Source organism: Oncorhynchus clarkii, chromosome 13 (genome assembly GCF_045791955.1).
Source record: "Oncorhynchus clarkii lewisi isolate Uvic-CL-2024 chromosome 13, UVic_Ocla_1.0, whole genome shotgun sequence".
Classification (NCBI taxonomy): Eukaryota; Metazoa; Chordata; class Actinopteri; order Salmoniformes; family Salmonidae; genus Oncorhynchus; species Oncorhynchus clarkii.
In genome coordinates, this window is record NC_092159.1 from 58,355,620 (window position 1) to 58,373,897 (window position 18,278).

Below are 18,278 nucleotides of genomic sequence, written 5' to 3' on the forward strand. Positions count from 1 at the left end.
TGGCCAATGATTTCAAGTCTGTATGTAGGCAGCAGCCTCTTTGTGTTAGTGACGGCTGTTTAACAGTCTGATGGCCTTGAGAGAGAAGATATTACCCACCAGTCCACGCCCACTTCTCTTCTCACTGTTTTCCTTCCATTGAAAATGAATAGGAAGCTGTTGTTTCACCTCGGGATGCTGTGTCCAGTGTATACGCCCTGTCAGACATGAGCTGCATGTTCAAATGTTCATGAGAGTGCAAGCCTCTCATGGAGGATAATCTCACACTGTAACAGTTAGGCCTACATGTCTGAAGTAGCAGGCCATTAAAACAGATTTTCCTGCGTCCTCCCTATTGTTTAACTAAGAGACTGACAAGTTGTGGCATTTCTTTGTGTTAACAACTGTCTTCTCATTTTCGGGTAAGTGAAAGTTTTGGGGAAAAATAGGACACAAATTACATATTTTTTTCAACCCCCAATGTGCACTACTTCCATAGAGTGATCCATATACTGTTTGCCTGTAATTACCAGTTACAGGTGCATTAACAGTCTAGCCTATGTCATCACTATTTGTTGATTTGATTGTTGGATTAAAGAAGGCATAGGCAATGGTGTAAAGTAAATACGTTAAAAATAGGTTGAAGTAGCCTACTACTTTAGTATATTAATACTTTTACTCAAGTAGTATTTTACTGGGTTACTTTCCCTTTTACTTGAGTCATTTTACTCAATGACAACTGAGTAAACTACTTTTCCCACCTCTGGGCCTAGGTAGCCTAGACAACCAAAGTTATATAATAATATGCCATATGAACCGAAGTTGATCACATTCACATTTTCTCTTAAGACAAATAAAGTGGCGTATGCTATAAACACATAATGTTACCACCACTTTGTTTCCCCTGGCCAGATGGAACAGGGCGTATAGAGGCCTACAGTTGATCAGACTGATACAGCAGGTCAGATCGCTAACGTTGAGATGTAGGCTGCTACAACATTGTTACCACCACTTTGTTTCCCCTGGCCAGATGGGACAGGGCGTATAGAGGCCTACAGTTGATCAGACTGATGCAGCAGGTCAGATCACTAACGTTGAGGTGTAGGCTGCTACAACATTGTTACCACCACTTTGTTTCCCCTGGCCAGATGGGACAGGGCGTATAGAGGCCTACAGTTGATCAGACTGATACAGCAGGTCAGATCACTAACGTTGAGGTGTAGGCTGCTACAACATTGTTACCACCACTTTGTTTCCCCTGGCCAGATGGGACAGGGCGTATAGAGGCCTACAGCTGATCAGTCTGATGCAGCAGGTCAGATCACTAACGTTGAGGTGTAGGCTGCTACAACATTGCTGTAAAGAGTTTGTGTCTGTGTCTGATGGGAGTAAGTTATTTTCCTGTCCCATGCCTGACCTGCACGACCTGTGATTTGGTGGTGTGGCATTTTTTTTTCTCCCGATGGTACCCAGATGAAAATCCGGAACCTAGTTGTAGCAGAGATTTAAGGGTTACCCCATTGCCTGGGTCAAGTGAACTGACCAGTTGGGCAAGTTGAGCCTGCTTTAAACTTGCCCCAGGTGATAAAAATAAATAAATGAAAACAACAAAGCTATAAGGAATTCCAGTAGGTGTAGCTTAAAATTTATATTGCTGGTTCATCCCCATTGTTTAAGTGAAATGCAGACAATTTATGCCATTTATGTCAGCAAATTGAGCCTGCTCTGTGGTTGTCCAATAAACAGGTGATTGTGGTTAAGGATGAATAGAGTGATCAGCCTACCACTGGCTTGGTTCTAACTGCGGGGAGGAGCTCACAGCCTGCAATAAAAGCCGGCTGATTCCATGTAGTATGTAGAAGGTTTTCGCGCAGTAATAACCTGAACTGTCGTAGGGAGGGGTAAACGGTAGCAATATTGTTTGTCTTCTATAGAGTGGACAGTAAATTAATTAGTTTCTAAAAATGACTTGGTCCGTAAGTTTCATTACTCTGGTCGTTCTGTTCCTGTGGCGGGTCGATGACATCACAGAAGCTTGCACTTGCATGAGTGTACATCCTCAACGGGCTTTTTGCAATGCAGATGTCAGAAATTTCTAAATTGCATTACCGACGTCTGTAGTTTCTCTTCACGTGTTGGTAGGCTGCCTACTATACCCTGTCAATGCGCATCATGCAACAATGTTATGCATTTTCTTTCGCAATTATTTTCAGGACATGATCATTAGGCCTGTATTTACATCTTCTCGCAAGTATTTACATTAAGTCGGTAACAATATGGGCTACACCTGGGTGTATTCATTACGGAAACGTTTGCCACTTAAGAACCAATTGAAACGGTGAGGGACCTACCTGAATTTTTACCACACTCTCGTTTGCGTTTTCTGTCTGGTGTAAAACGGTTCTGTTGCAAAACGTTTTGTAACAGAATCTGCTTGACGATTACACCCGCGGGGATGACACTACTCTGATCCGTGAGGACTGGCGTTTCCCATCCTTGCTCTAGGCCTAAAGATGACTGACTTGTTATTAAACGAAATGTTCAACATGACATTATCCAACGCCTCACATACTTGACATTTTAGAGAATTCATCAGAATAATTTAGGCCTACATGGCAAATGGGTCTACTCTACATTTCTAAACTATGTCACTTCTGTAAACTACTCACTAATTCAGATTTTGCCGCTGTTTATCTCGCAGGTTGTTAATTCTATAAATTAGATGTCATTTCTATTATTTTGACATGTGCTGATAGCTGTGTTACCAACAATGTAACAACTACGTGAGTATAGGAACCTCGTATAAAATGGGTTAGTCACTGTAAAACATCAATATGGCATTGTGATTTTAAGTGTATTGGCACCTTTCGTTCTACTTCAACCACTGATGCAGTATGGTAAGACAGGATGGTTGTGGGTGTTAGACAGCACTACATCATGAGCAGCTACTTGACCTTTTAGAGAAATGTACCTTGACTCAATTACTGTTTGTTAGTAAAGAGGTGTGATGACATGCAACACGCTTCCCTGAGGATAGTTCCTGTTGAGTTTATTGAAAAGTGAAGACTTTATTTGTGGTATATTCTCTAAAATGATTGAGTGATGACTTTGCTGTTGAGGGAGCAAGCTCTGTTGATAGAGCATGGTGCTAAAGCCTGACATCTTGGGTCTGTAATAGATTATATGTTCTCTCAGATCACTTAACACCCTGAAACTGATGTCTGACTATTGTACCAGAAATTGATCATTTCAGTAGTTAAACCATGTCTCTTATTTTGTAGTGATCAGGGCAAAGGTGGTTGGCGTGAAAGCTGTGTCTGGTAACACCAACTATGACGTCAAACAGATCGAGGTATGATCAGCCTTTTTATTAAGTGGTTGTTCCTTCCTGCACTGACACATTGAAGCCCCCTGAACCCCAGTCTGACAGATGGCCCCAATTTGGACCCAACCCTTAAATGATTGAAGATCTGGATAGGTATAAGCAGTGTAATTGTGGAGCTTCCACCATTAATAAAAAGGGGTTATTTATAGAAATGAGTCATGCCTTTAGCACTGAGCAAGAGGCATGTTTCAGTCAACCCTCCTACCAGTCCTAGACAATGGTGACATCATCTATATGAATTCAGATGCCTCTTTATTATGGGCGACAGGTCTAGTACTCAACGCTACATTCTCAACTAGGAAGTTGGTCCTGTTTGATGTCACGTAGGTTGACGCATTGCAATATTTTAATTTATTAATCCCTTTACGAAACCTCACTAAAAGCATTACTAACCTTTAGACATGAGTTACCACACCTGGGATAAGGGATGAATAACTTTGGAAATTTCCTTCGGTCTTTACTCCGTTAGGTAAATATATTTTTTTGTGCCTTGTTGTGAAACTGTCTGCATCTAGGGCAATTCAAAGTGTTGAGGACCTTATTACTGAATGTTTGTTTTGTGCCTTGTTGTGAAACTGTCCGCTGCATCTAGGGCAATTCAAGGTGTTGAGGACCTTATTACTGAATGTTTGTTTTGTGCCTTGTTGTGAAACTGTCCGCTGCATCTAGGGCAATTCAAAGTGTTGAGGACCTTATTACTGAATGTTTGTTTTGTGCCTTGTTGTGAAACTGTCTGCTGCATCTAGGGCAATTCAAAGTGTTGAGGACCTTATTACTGAATGTTTGTTTTGTGCCTTGTTGTGAAACTGTCTGCTGCATCTAGGGCAAGGTGTTGAGGACCTTATTACTGAATGTTTGTTTTGTGCCTTGTTGTGAAACTGTCTGCTGCATCTAGGGCAATTCAAAGTGTTGAGGACCTTATTACTGAATGTTTGTTTATGACTGCTTCTGTTCTGCTGCATCTAGGGCAAAGTGTTGAGGACCTTATTACTGAATGTTTGTTTTGTGCCTTGTTGTGAAACTGTCTGCTGCATCTAGGGCAAAGTGTTGAGGACCTTATTACTGAATGTTTGTTTATGACTGCTTCTGTTCTGCTGCATCTAGGGCAAAGTGTTGAGGACCTTATTACTGAATGTTTGTTTATGACTGCTTCTGTTCTGCTTGTATTTTAATGTGTGATTCAGGGCTCCTCTGTAAAGGAGACCAGTGAGGTTAAGCTGTCCCTACATGCCATATAGAACAAACTGTATATGTAGATGTTTGACGGATCCTTTCTCTCCTTGTGGTGGGCTAGATGTTCAAAGGTCCTAACCAGGATATCCACGTCATCTCCACTGGAGGCCCGTGTCGCGCATTTCTGGAAATCAACAAGGAGTATCTCTTCACAGGTGCGGTTCTCACTAGGTTACCTAAGGTCCATTAGCAGCACTGGTTAGAAATGCTTACAGCCTCATGACCTACTGTTGACTTCATCTTGTATAAGAAAACAAAGGTTTTAGAAATGACGTTCTCTACACTTAGAATTACTTACAAATAACTAATGCATTATTTATGAATAGCTCCGGGCTGCATCGGTACTTTTTCCCGTTTCAGGTTGCAGTTTTCCCCCAGGTACAGATCTAGGCTCATCTCCTACAATACCAACCATATGTGGAAAGAAACTAATCCAAGTACAGTGTTGAAGGCCAGCTTTACCCTACACCACATTTTCCCTACAGCATATTGTCTCCTTTGTCTGCAGGCAGGCTGAATACTGATGGAACAGTGCATGTAATAATGTGTGACTTCATTCAGTCCTGGGGGGCTTTGAGTGACACACAAATGAGGAGCTTGACTCTGCGCTACCAAAGCGGCTGTGATTGCACGGTGTGTTAATATTACTATATGTTGTATATTTACACAGCAGACTTTCTTCGCACTCTGGTCACCATTGGAAAATGCAAGAGCTACAGTATTTGGGTAATGATCAGTCGGTGATCTTGGTCTTTCTCTCCCTACTCCGATCCACAGATCATCCGCTGCACTTCCCTTCCCTGTCCGATCAGCACCGCGGATGAGTGCCTGTGGATGGACATTGGCCAAAGCAGACCCTGGGACAATAACATTGCCTGTATCAAGGGGGGTGATGGATCCTGTGCCTGGTACAAGGGGATGGCACTGCCCAAGTAGTTTCTGGATATTGATGACCCCTAAACTTTACAGGCCATCTACTCACAGAAAAAAAGCTACAAACTCAAATAAATTAAGTAGTTTCTAACAATTACAAGACCTACATTAACTTGTCAAGTTGGTGTCAGAGGACAGGTTGCAGGAAATGGTCAATGTGAAAGAGGGCAACCATCTTGTGAAAATATCACTTGTACAATAAAAATGAACTTCAAATATAGCGCTTCAAGTACTAATTTCTTGTGTCCTTAATTTGCTTGTTTAACTAGAACTGAATGCATTATTGAACATGGTCCTGAAATAGTTTGTCTAAACCAGGGCTTCAGCTTTGTAATGTCATTGACCAAATTAAACAACTCATTGTTTCTTCCTTGCTTTATAAGATTGTATTCAGTTGGATGAACATTCAGCTGTTTACAAGTGCTAGTCAGCACTAACAAGAACAGAAATTTCCGACTTCATAACTGGTAGTACAGTGCATTCGGAAAAGTATTCCGACCCCCTTCTGTCACATGTCAAGTTACAGCCTTATTCTAGAATGGATTAAATACGTTTATCTTCAGTCTACACCCATAATGGCAAAGGTTAAGATTTTATTAACCAATGTAATTGTATTCAGACCTTCTGCTATGAGGATCAAAATTGAGCTTGGGTGCATCCTGTCTTGGATCATTTTACAACTTCATTGGATTCCACCTCTGGTAAATTGATTTGGAATGGCACACCTAACATCCCACAGTTGACGGCACAAAAACAAGACATGAGGTTGGAATTGTCCGAGCTCAAAGGATTTAGGCACAGCTGTGGGGAAGGTTACCAAAACATGTCTGCAGGCTCAATGGTCCCCAAGAACACAACCTCCCTCACTGGAAGTCTGGAACCACCAAGATTCTTCAGAGCTGGCCGCCTGGACAATTGGGGGAGAAGGGCCTTGCTCAGGGAGGTGACCAAGACCTCGATGGTCACTGACAGAGCTCCTCTGTGGAGAAGGACAACAATCTCTGCAGCACTCCAATTAGACAATGGGAGTGGCCAGACAGAATCCACTCTGTAAAAGGCAGATTATAGCCCACTGGAAGTTTACCTAAAGGCACCTGAAACCAATATTTACTTTTTGCCCTAAATGCCAAGTGTCACATCTGGAGGAATTCTGGCACCATACGTACAGTGTAGCATGCTGTGGGAATGGGAGACTAGTCGGAATCTAGCGAAAGATCAACTGAGCAAAGTACAGAAAGATCCTTAATGAAAACCTGCTCAGGACCTCAGACTTGGGCGAAGGTTCACCTTCCAACAGGACAACGACCCTAAGCATACAGGCAGGACTTCGGGACAAGTCTCAATGTCCTTGAGTGGCCCAGCCAGAGCCTGGACTTGAACCCGATCTAACATCTCTGGAGAAACCTGATAATAGCTCTGCAGCGACGCTCCCCATCCAACCTGACAAGAGCTTGAAAGGATCTGCAGATTGAGGAAGGAGTAAGAGTAAGGCTGTAATGTAACAAAATGTAGAAAAAGTCGTAAAACTTCCCGAATGCAGTGTACATGTGCCGTGTTCAACCAGTTATCAAGTCAGAAGTTTCCTAATTCCGACTAGCACTTGAACGCGGCACTAGACAGTACTCTGATCTTGTATATATTATTTAGGGTTAGGAAACTGTCAGCCGGAATAAATAGTGTTGAGGTCCTTTACACACAAAATATTGGGAAATAAAAATCCTGAAAGATTGGAAGATGACGTGTACAATAGGTAAATGAGAAAGTTATATGAATAAGGGAATTGTAAATATAAATGACAAATGTTTAAGATCTATTTTGCCTTATGATTGCTCGAGACCAATTTGAAACCAGTAATAAGGCAGCAAACCGAAGCATATCACCTTCTCCAAAGTAAAGTTTATGAAACGTTGGCCTTTTAAAACCGCTACGGGATCATTGTCCCTCCCGCGGGACGTTTGAGCTAACGTAGGCTAATGTGATTAGCATGAGGTTATAAGTAACGAACATTTCCCAGGACATAGACATATCTGATATTGGCAGAAAGCTTAAAATTATTGTTAATCTAACTGCACTGTCCAATTTACAGTAGCTATTACAGCAAAAATAATACCATGGTATTGTTTGGAGAGTGAACAGTTTTGTACTTGAAAAGTTAAACCAATTAGGTACATTTGAGCAGTCTTGATATACATTTTATAGCATAAATGCAATGGTTCATTGGATCAGTCTAAAACTTTGCACATACACTGCTGCCATCTAGTGGCCAAAATCTAAACTGCACCTGGGCTGGAATAATACATTATGGCCTCTCTCTTGCATTTCAAATATATATATTTTTTGTACATACTTTTTGTATTATCTTTTACCAGATCTAATGTAGGAGAATATAACATGCATTTCACATTTCAAAAACGTGTGTTTCCTTTCAAATGGTATCAAGAATATGCATTTGCTTGCTTCAGGTACTGAGCTACAGGCAGTTAGATTTGGGTATGTCATTTTAGGTGAAAATTGAATAAAAAGGGGCAGATCCTTCGAGGTTTTAACAAATTAGATGGAGACTGAAGCTATAGGCTTCTGTAGCCATGTGCAAATGACAGTATAAATCGGCAAACATACTTGCGGAACCCATGCATGCGTTTATGGTTTTGCACATGCTTCAAGTGACAAATCTGAAAGCACTCCCCGCGCTTTGAAAAGTTGATGTAATTATACCTGTACTCAAATCTCTGCCCAACATGTAATTCAATGAAGTTCATAGTCTGCTTTCTAGACAACGTTCATCCAGGACGGAGCGGTCAAGCACGACTCCAACTCAATCAAATTAGCTGACTACACGACAGAGGTAGGCCTGATTACAAACAGTGACGAGGCAGCCTACAATGCAAGCATGGGGCGATGGCGCTGAAGGCAGCGGGTAGCCTAGTGCAGTGTTTTCCAACTCTGGGTAGCCTAGTGCAGTGTTTTCCAACTCTGGGTAGCCTAGTGCAGTGTTTCCCAACTCTGGGTAGCCTAGTGCAGTGTTTCCCAACTCTGGGTAGCCTAGTGCAGTGTTTCCCAACTCTGGGTAGCCTAGTGCAGTGTTTCCCAACTCTGGGTAGCCTAGTGCAGTGTTTTCCAACTCTGGTTCGAGTACCCCAAACAGTAAACATTTGTATTTTAATCCTGGACAAGCAACCCTGATTCAATATGTCAACCTGTCATCAAGCCCTCAATGAGCTGATTGTCCAGGGATACATCTAGAATGTGTACTGTTGGGGGTCCTCCAGGACCAAGAACACTGGCCTAGTGGTTAGTGTGGCCAGTAACCCAAAGGTCACTGGTTGGAATAACTGAGCAGTCTGTGTGCCCTTGCACATGACACTTACCTCCAATTTGCTCCAGGGACAAACATCAATTTAACTGACCTTCTAAAAACACATTTCACTGCACCCATCTGGTGAAAATTAAACATGTGGGGAAAAGCTGAACTTTGTTACAATCAGGAGAAAACAAATTGCCCACCACTCTGGGACTTGTGACACCTGTGACCAATCAGATTCACGGAAATCAAAGGTCAGGCATAGTCTATAGAAAGCTATTATTTTAACAGAAAATAACCCATTCCAGATAGCCAAGCAAACTCTTTACAGAAATATAACAGCCTCGAATGGGGGTTTAAAACCTACAGCTGCATATGCCAGCACGGTATATCCTACACAAAGCATACCTTGCAATACCATCTGATCAAAAAAAGTTGGCCAAAATGTATACAATGTTCTCTGCAATTGTATGCAAGTTTGTCTTCTAAACCAGGTTAGTTCAAATGTCAGCAGATGCCCAATACCATGGTGGGGACACGTCTGGGTGGTTTCATACCTAGTTATTAACTTCACCATTCTGAGAATCAATGTCTGATTTGTTCTACATCGACCAATTACTGCTCTTCTTTAGAAGGCTTTCAAAACGCTCCCTGGTCTGATGGTCTGCAAAATGACTGAAATAAACTAGTCATCCCACTAAAGAATATTACAGAGCTAGTCAGTTGTTTAATGGTCAACATCATTACATAGGTAAAGCCCTGGTTTAGACCCAAACTACTAAAGGGGCACAATCAGTAGACAAATGTAGAATGTTCCAGATAGAAACGCCATTAGAGCCAACATGATTACTTTCATGTCAGAGAAGACAATTTGTTCTTCATGTATAGAACATATCTGAACATTCTACATTACGCCCTGCTTGATGCTTCAGGGATACTGTTCCATTTACAAATAACCATATCGGACAACACTGATCACAATTTGGGGTTGATAACAGCATTGGTTCCAGTTAAATTTAACATCAATTTAAAAAAATGAATGGCAGAAGACATTAACAATGCATTTGATTTGTTTATTTTACAAGAAGTGACCAGCAAGACGTGTAGTTTTAAATTAACCAACATTGGCAGCTTTGTCATCTGGAGTCACTAAGCGGATGGCCTGTAGAGTATAGCCTGTAGAGTCCCCAATATCTAGGAACTACTTCCAAGCACAAGAACCATTACTCTTGATACAGGCAAGGTTTTGGCTATTGTTTGTCCCCCAGTCCATCCACAGACATGCATCTGTGGTGCTGATCGGACAGGGGAGCGAAGTGCAGTGGATGATCTGTGGAGCAGAGGGAGACCAAGATCACTGATTATTATACCAATACTCTAGCTCATGTGTTTTGCCAATGTGACCAGAGTAATATACTCCCTTTTAGAAAATGTGCTGTGTAAATATTGGTGTACAGTAATATGACTAATTCCATCACACACCTCGCAATCACAGCCGCTTTGGTAGCGGTGAGTCAAGCTGTTCTTTTGTGCAGCACTCAAGTCCTCCCAGGGCGGATTATAGCCACACAGTGTTACATACATCCTTCCAGTCTCCATCTTGCCTACAGACAGAGGAGATAGTGAGTCAATGTACCATGGGGAAAGTGCCCCACGTTTTCATAACTGTGACCTTAATTACCTACAGTCAGTAAGCTGTTATTGTCTTAACGACCGTTCCACAGGTGCACGTTCATTAATTGTTTATGGTTCATTGAACAAGCATGAGAAACAGTGTTTAAACCCTTTACAAAGAAGATCTGAAGCTATTTTGATTTTTACTAATTATCTTTGAAAGACAGGGTCCTGAAAAAGGGACATCTTTTTTTGCTGAGTTTATAGTGTTGGTCCCATGTTTCAACGGCCGAAATAAGAGACTGGCGAAATTTCACAAGAAAGCTAATTTCTCTCAAGTTGTGCACAGATTTGTTTACATCCATGTTAGTGAGCATTTCCCCTTTCCCAAGATAATCCATCCACTTCACAGGCATGGCATATCAAGAAGCTGATTAAACAGAATCATTACACATGTGCACCTTGTGCTGGGGACAATAAAAAAACCACTAAAATGTGCAGTTGTCACAGTGCCACAGATGACTCAAGTTGAGGGAGCATGCAATTGGCATGCTGACTGCAGGGAAGTCCAGAGCTGTTGCCAGATAAATTAACATTAAATTCTCTACCATAAGCCACCTGTTTTAGAGAATTTGCCCTTCATTCGCCACTATCACCTCATGTTGCAGCATTATAATGCATGGCCCCATGTCGCAACGATCTCCCCATAATTCCTGGAAGAACTTCTATGGCCTGCATACTCACACATGTCACCCATTGAGCATATTTGGGATGCACTGGTTCGAAGTGTTCCAGCCAATATCCAGCAACGTCGAGCTGAACATGCCACAAGCAGCCTAAATTACACGTAGGTGATGTGTTGAGCTGCATGAGGCAAATGTTGGTCACACCAGATACTGGCTCTGATCCATGACCTTTTTTTAAGGTACCGTATCTACGACCAACAGTTTCAAATCTGTATTCCCAGTCATGTGAAATCCATAGATTAGGGCCTAATAAACATATTTAAATTTACTGATTTCCTTATTTGAATTGTAACAAGGTTAAATTTTTAGAAGCTGTGGCATTGATATTTATGTTCAGTAGATTAATGAAAAGCTAAGAATCATGAACATGTAACATGTTATTCTATATGATGTGCACAAGGTAAGAGACAGAAGGTAAGGGGTTCTTCTAAAGAGAAGATAAACATTTATGAGTGCTGTAAGTAGCCTAGTGGTTAAAGTGTTGGACTAGTAACTGAAAGGTTGCAAGATCGAATCCCCGAGGTGACAAGGTAAAAATCTGTTGTTCTTCCCTTGAAGGGGCCGTCATTAAAAATAAGAATGTGTTCTTAACTGACTTAGTTAAAGTTAATTAAAAATAATATCAAGCTTTGGCAGACCTCATGTTAACATTTGTCAATGAAACTCATTAATGCCAAAGTCCACATCAAATTGTTTTGTGGTTTACTTGTAGCCCTGGTTGTCCTGAAAATAAAAGTGCTAAAACACTTGAGGTGAAATCTAAGGGCTGGACATGCAGATAAATGAAAAGCTGATTTGTGCAGGAGTCTGAGGACTGATAGGGTTAACCAGTGTTAGCAACAGAACGTGGGTAACGTAGTGAGAACCTCACCTGTGAAGAGATACTCCTTGTTGAGGTCCAGAGTCACACCGCATGCAGCTGGGGATGGTGCAGTGAAGATGGCGTGGATAACCTGGTCTGGGCATTTGAACATCTAGCCAATCACAAGGAGAACAGAGGATCTGTCAAACATCCACATATATAATTTGGAACCTCACCGACTACTGCTCTCAGGCACTGTCAGTCTTCACCCTTTGATATTCACAGATCTGTAAGGTGCAAGCGATCATTAATTCCAGTTACCACACCCAGCCTCAAGGACAACTAGCTCATGACTAAAGGTTAATAATGATGTAAGGCACAGTGGAAGTTAAATGGCTTTATAAATTAAAATATAGAAATGAAGCAACCTGTGACATCAGAGGGCCAACTAACCATCTGTTAGAGAATGTAGTGATAGATTTAATGAAGTGGCAGCTGAGTTCATATAGAGGATGTCACCATAGACATGGACCAACAGGAACGTCAACACTTTAGGGAGAGGCTTTTTATAGAAGTATACTAATTTCATATGGTGGAAGTTCCACAACGACACTGCTTATACCTATCCAGATCTGTAGACATTGAAGGGCTGGAGCCAAGGGGAAGAGAGAGAACTGGGCCCAGCTGTTAGACTGGGGTTCAGGGGGCTTCAATGTGTCAATGCAGGAAGGAACAACAACCACTTAATAGAAAGGCTGATCATACCTTGATCTGTTGGATGTCATACTTGATGGCGTTAGACACCGCTTTCTTTCCAACCACCTTCGCCCTGATCACTACAAGAGGGAGACATGGTTTATCTAACATTATTGAAATCTATTCTGGTACACTGGTCAGTCACACTGATGGTGTAAGGGTGATATGGAGCAGAGAGAACAGTGTAGAACGCTTTACAGACCCAATACCCAACAGTCGGTTCAGAATGTTTGTGCATAAGTTAAGACTGGGTGTAATATTTTGGCTAGGTTAACGTCAAAACAGATGACTGAGTCCATTTCCCTGCTGGTCCTACATTCCTAGTTCTGGTCTTCTGCTTTTAATTTGACACACCCAGTTTAAACATGCCCTCTGTAGATTGGTTCAGGTAGGAAGATGCTGTACATTAGCTGCTGCTATAAGACTAGTCCGTAGAACAGAACCTCAAGTCATTGGCACATGGACTCGACAAGGCGTCAAAAGCATTCCATAGTGATGCTGGCCCATGTTGACTCCAATGCTTCCCACAATTGTGTCAAGTCGGCTGAATGTCCTTTGGGTGGTGGACCATTCTTGATACACACAGAAAACTGTTCAGTGTGAAAAACCCAGCAGCGTTGCAGTTCTTTACACAAACAGGTGCACCTGGCACATACTACCATTGCCCCATTTAACAGCGCTTCAATCTTTGGTCTTACCCAGTCAACCTGAATGACACATACACAAGCCATGTCTCAATTGTCTCTAGGCTTAAACAGCCTTCTTTAACCTGTCTCCTTAATCAACACCGAAGGGGATTTAACAAGTGACATCAATAAGGGATCATAGTTAACACCTGGCCAGTCCATGTCATGGAAAGAGCAGATGTCCTTAATGTTTTGTAAACACATCTCAAATAAAATGTGTAGTGACACTTTATTCCTAAAGCAACGCAGGGCTCTCAACCATGTTCCTGGAGAGCTGCAGTCCTGTAGGTTTTTGCGCCATCCCTAATCTAGCGCACCTGATTCTAATAATTGTCTGGTTGATAAATTGACTCAGGTTCGTTAGAAATAGGTTTGGATTCAACATTTACAGGAGCATAGCTCTCCAGGAACAAGGTTGATAGCCCAACTCACTGTCGCCTATTTTATTTTGTATATAATTGTGTGATGTAAATAGGCTTAATGATCATGTCCTAATTATTTCTACTACGACCACAGACAATACATCAAATGTTTGCATGCTGCGTATTAATAGCTCTCAACATGTGAAGGCTGAAAAGTAAAATGTTGCCAAAATTGCCTTACCGATTTCTGCATCGCAAAAAGCCTTTTGGGGATGCGGAGGGGAGCATTTGCACGCATCTGCGATGTCTTCGACCCGCCACAGGAACAGCACGAACAGAGTAATGAAACAACTGCTTACATACCGCGTCATTTGGAAACTAATTACGGTTACCCAAATATCACAAAAGGAGCCGAGTAAAGGTGTGAGGCGTAAATGACAAAAGAACGTATTTCCCTTCGGACTGTTCCCAGACCGACGGATAACTCTTAAAAGTATTTTCCCCTCAACGTAATCATCCGCTATTTATTGCAGGCTGTGAGCTCCTCCCCCAGTCAGAACCCAGCCTATGGTAGGCTGAGCATTCTATTAATCCAGAACCGCAACCATTCAATTAAAAAGAATCCTCTGACTAATGGCTCAACCACAAGCTCAACATGCCCAGTTGCCATAAATTGACGATGAAACTGAAAGATCCGTTTTGGGGGGGGGGGGCATTCTACACTGTTCTCTCTTTGTACATATCAGTGCTTGAGGTGTCACTACAGACCCTGGTTCGATTCCAGGCTGTATCACAATCTGGCCGTAATTGGGAGTCTCATAGGGTGGCACACAATTGGACCGGGGTTTGGACGGGGAATGCCGTCATTGTAAATAATAATTTGTTCTCAACTGATTTGTCTAGTTAAATAAAGGTTCAATATAAAAATAGGCTAAGCCTACTGGAATTCTTTAAAGTTTTGTTGTTTTCAGTAAAAAAAAAATAAAAAAACACCTGGGGAAATTTTAGAGCAGGCTGAACTTGCCCAACTGCTCAGTTCACTTGCCCCTGTCATCCCATATATGAGATGAAAATGGCAGCCGGTTTTGGCGGACAGCCATTATAAACTTGAGCACCACAAGAGACAAGAAGATAACACATTCCCTCCAGATAATTGGGCTACTTTTCCACATCTGTTGTTGTTTGAGTGAGGGAATTGCATTAAATGAGTCAATGTGTTATGAAAGATGTGACATTAAGGATTATAATAAATTCCACTTTGATGTCATACAAGCAAACCACACACATTTCTGTGTTTGAAAACTCATGTTAATGATCTCTATTTTTTATCCTTAGTTACAAGGATGACATACGTTATAGCCTGGGTTGTCTTGAACAGAATGAGCCTATCTGCATCATATTGTGAAGAAAAATTGCCGTGGAACATACATTTGAATGACATCATTCTATGCGCACCAAAATTAGAATCTGTTTGAAGTGCCGTTTGAAAGCCTCCCAGCAAGCACATTTGGTTCCTTGGAAGTTGTGGGAATGCAGGTTTTTGTTTTCCCATTGGTTCTGGGAACAAAGCCCTCAGTTTCCTACCTGGTAAAACGTATTGTTTTTTAAACATTCTGAGAACTGAAGTGTGAACTTCACCTGTTCTGGGAACGTTTATTTTTAGGTTGTACAGAGGTTCTGAAAATGTTTTACTATGGTTCCCTGAAAGTTTTCCTGGGTAGTTTTATTAATGTTCTATTATTTGAAGATAATTCAAAAACATTCTGAGAACATGTTTCACATAAGACTTTTAATAATACTGCTAGCTTAGTTTGGGTTGACTGTTTCCAACTCTAAGCACAGACAGGACACATGGAAATTCATTTGCTTTGGAATTCATTTTTTGTCGTTGAATCTTCTGTTCTCTATCCATGGAAATAGTCCACTGTCCCACCAGGATGGAGCTAGCATGCTAAGTCATATGAAGCTGTTAATGTGAGTCTATTCAAACACACCCATTTCCAAGGAAACAAGCACTCATTAAGATCAGGTGTGGACAATTACTGGGCACAGCTAACAAACCTGAGTTAAAGAGTAAAAATGTGCTTAACAAGTCAGATAATCAGTTGCGTGGACTCACTTTGTGTGCAAAAATAGTGTTTAACATGAATTTTTAATGACTACCTCATCTCTGTAACCCTCACATACAATTATATGTAAGTTCCCACAGTCGAAAAGTGAATTTCAAACACAGATTCAACCACAAAGACCAGGGAGTAATTCCAATGAATCGCAAAGAAGGGCACCTATTGGTAGATGGGAGAAAAAGCAGACATTGAATATCCCTTTGAGCATGGTGAAGTTATTAAATATACATTGGGTGGTGTATCAATACACCCATCACTACAAAGTTACAGGCGTCCTTCCTAATTCAGAGGGGAAGAAAACCGCTCAGGGATTTCACCATGAGGCCAGTGGGGACATTTAAACAGTAACAAAGTTTAATGGCTGTGATAGGAGAAAACTGAAGATGGATCAACAACATTGTAGTTACTCCACAATACTACCCTAATTGACAGAGTGAAAAGAAGGAAGTCTGTACAGAATACAAATATTCCAAAACATGCATCCCGTTTGTAATAAGGGACTAAAATAATACTGCTAAAAATGTGGCAAAGCAATTCACTTTTTGTTCTGAATACAACGTGTTATGTTTGGGGCAAATCCAATACAACACATTACTGAGTACCACTCCACAAAATTTCAAGCATAGTGGTGACTGCATCATGTTATGGGTATGCTTGTCATCATTAAGGACTGAGGAGTTTTCGGGATAAAAAATAAACCACATTTTAAAAATCCTAAAAATAAACCTGGTCCAGTCCGCTTTCCACCAGACACTGGGAGATGAATTCACCTTTCAGGAGGACAGTAGCCTAAAACACAAGGCCAGATATACCCTGGAGTTTCTTACCAAGAAGTCGGTGCATGTTCCTGATTGGCTGAGTTACAGCTTTGACTTAAATCTGCTAGAAAGTCTGCTAGAAAACTTGAAAATGGTCTAGCAATGATCAACAACAAATTTGACACAGCTTGAATAATTTTGAAAAGAATAATAGGTCAATTATGTACAATCCAGGTGTGGAAATCTCTTAAAGACTTAACGAAAGATACCCACAGCTTTAATCGTGGCCAAAGTTGCTTCTACAAAGTATTGACTCAGGGGTGTGAAAACGTATGTAAATTAGATATTTCTGTACTTAATTTTCAAAAAATTTGCAATGATTTAAAAAACATATTTTCACTATGGGGTAGTCTGTGTAGATGGGTGAAGAAAAAACATAAATGTAATCAATTTAGAATTTAAACTGTAACACAACAAAATGTGGAATAAGTCAAGTGGTATGAATACACAGGGATGGAATTGAAGGATTTTGGACACAGGCCATTTCTATCCCTGGGCCTACATGATGCAACACTGCATAAAACAAGCTCTGTCCTGTTAGTTGTATTGTCTATTCACAGTTGTCTCTGTGTCTGTGTAAGGGAAACTCCCCTGTTATTCCAGTTTTAAAATATAATTCATATGAGAAAGGTTGCTGCAGTATGACAGGGTTTTCATTCTCCCTAAAGGGCCAGGAGTTTTTCCAGGAGTTTAAATCTGTGTGACCTGATTAGAAAAGGCCACCATGGCCCATATAAAACTATTCTGCTACTGATTCATCACTATGTCATACCCTACACACAGAGATTGACTTTAAGGTCTGAAAGGCACTTTCCCATCAGCCAAATCAGCAGTATTTTATGGTTGCTGAAGATTATGGTCATTTACCCAATAGTTGTTTACATGCAGAAATGCCAGAACTTGTCACTTCACTTACATGTACAGATTACCTCAACTAGCCTGTACCCCTGCACACTGACTCGGTACCGGTGCCCCCTGTATATAACCTACACACTGACTCGGTACCAGTGCCCCTGTATATAGCCTCGTTATTGTTGTTCTTATTTGCGTTACTTTTTATTATTACTTTTTATTTTAGCCTACTTGATAAATATTTTCTTTTTTTTAAACTGTACTGATGGTTAATGGCTTGTAAGTAAGCATTTCACGGTAAAGTCTACACTTGTTGTATTCGGCACATGTGGCAAATAAAGTTTGATTTGATTTGATTTTGTCGGTCTATTAATTAGACAACAGGGAGGAAGCAGAGAATCTGTTTTTCTGGCCTGCTACATCGGACACATAATCCAAACTTTTGCAGAGCGTGATTTCAAGATTTCAACGTGCAGCTCACGTCTGACAGGGCGTATACACTAGAGACTGTATCACATGGTGAAACAACAGCTTCCCATTCATTTTCAATGAAAGTAAAGCAGTGCAAAATGGACTTGCCAGGGACCACTGGGAGATGCAGCATGGGAGAGGGAGCTGAACAGGGCGGGACTAAAGTTGGGCAAAGCTGATCATCAAGCAAATATTTGGTGATATTGCTTGCGAG

The 18,278-nt window shown here is 41.2% G+C and overlaps 2 protein-coding genes across 2 annotated transcripts; one reads left to right on the forward strand and one right to left on the reverse strand.

Annotated features, from left to right (window-relative positions):
• Positions 1–1,943: 1,943 nt before the first annotated feature.
• LOC139424078 (metalloproteinase inhibitor 2-like) lies at positions 1,944–5,553 on the forward strand. The gene is made up of 5 exons (XM_071175773.1): positions 1,944–2,063; positions 3,236–3,331; positions 4,659–4,752; positions 5,106–5,230; positions 5,375–5,553. The coding sequence occupies exons 1-5, from the start codon at positions 1,944–1,946 to the stop codon at positions 5,531–5,533; spliced, it is 594 nt and encodes a 197-aa protein (XP_071031874.1). The 3' UTR covers positions 5,534–5,553.
• A 4,346-nt stretch (positions 5,554–9,899) lies between these two features.
• Positions 9,900–14,285, reverse strand: LOC139424079 (metalloproteinase inhibitor 2-like). Its single transcript, XM_071175774.1, has 5 exons — positions 14,039–14,285; positions 12,759–12,829; positions 12,063–12,165; positions 10,314–10,435; positions 9,900–10,161 (listed from the first exon to the last, which is right to left on the reverse strand). Exons 1-5 carry the CDS (start codon positions 14,166–14,168, stop codon positions 10,033–10,035), a joined length of 555 nt encoding a protein of 184 aa, XP_071031875.1. The 5' UTR covers positions 14,169–14,285; the 3' UTR covers positions 9,900–10,032.
• Between the last annotated feature and the right edge of the window lie 3,993 nt (positions 14,286–18,278).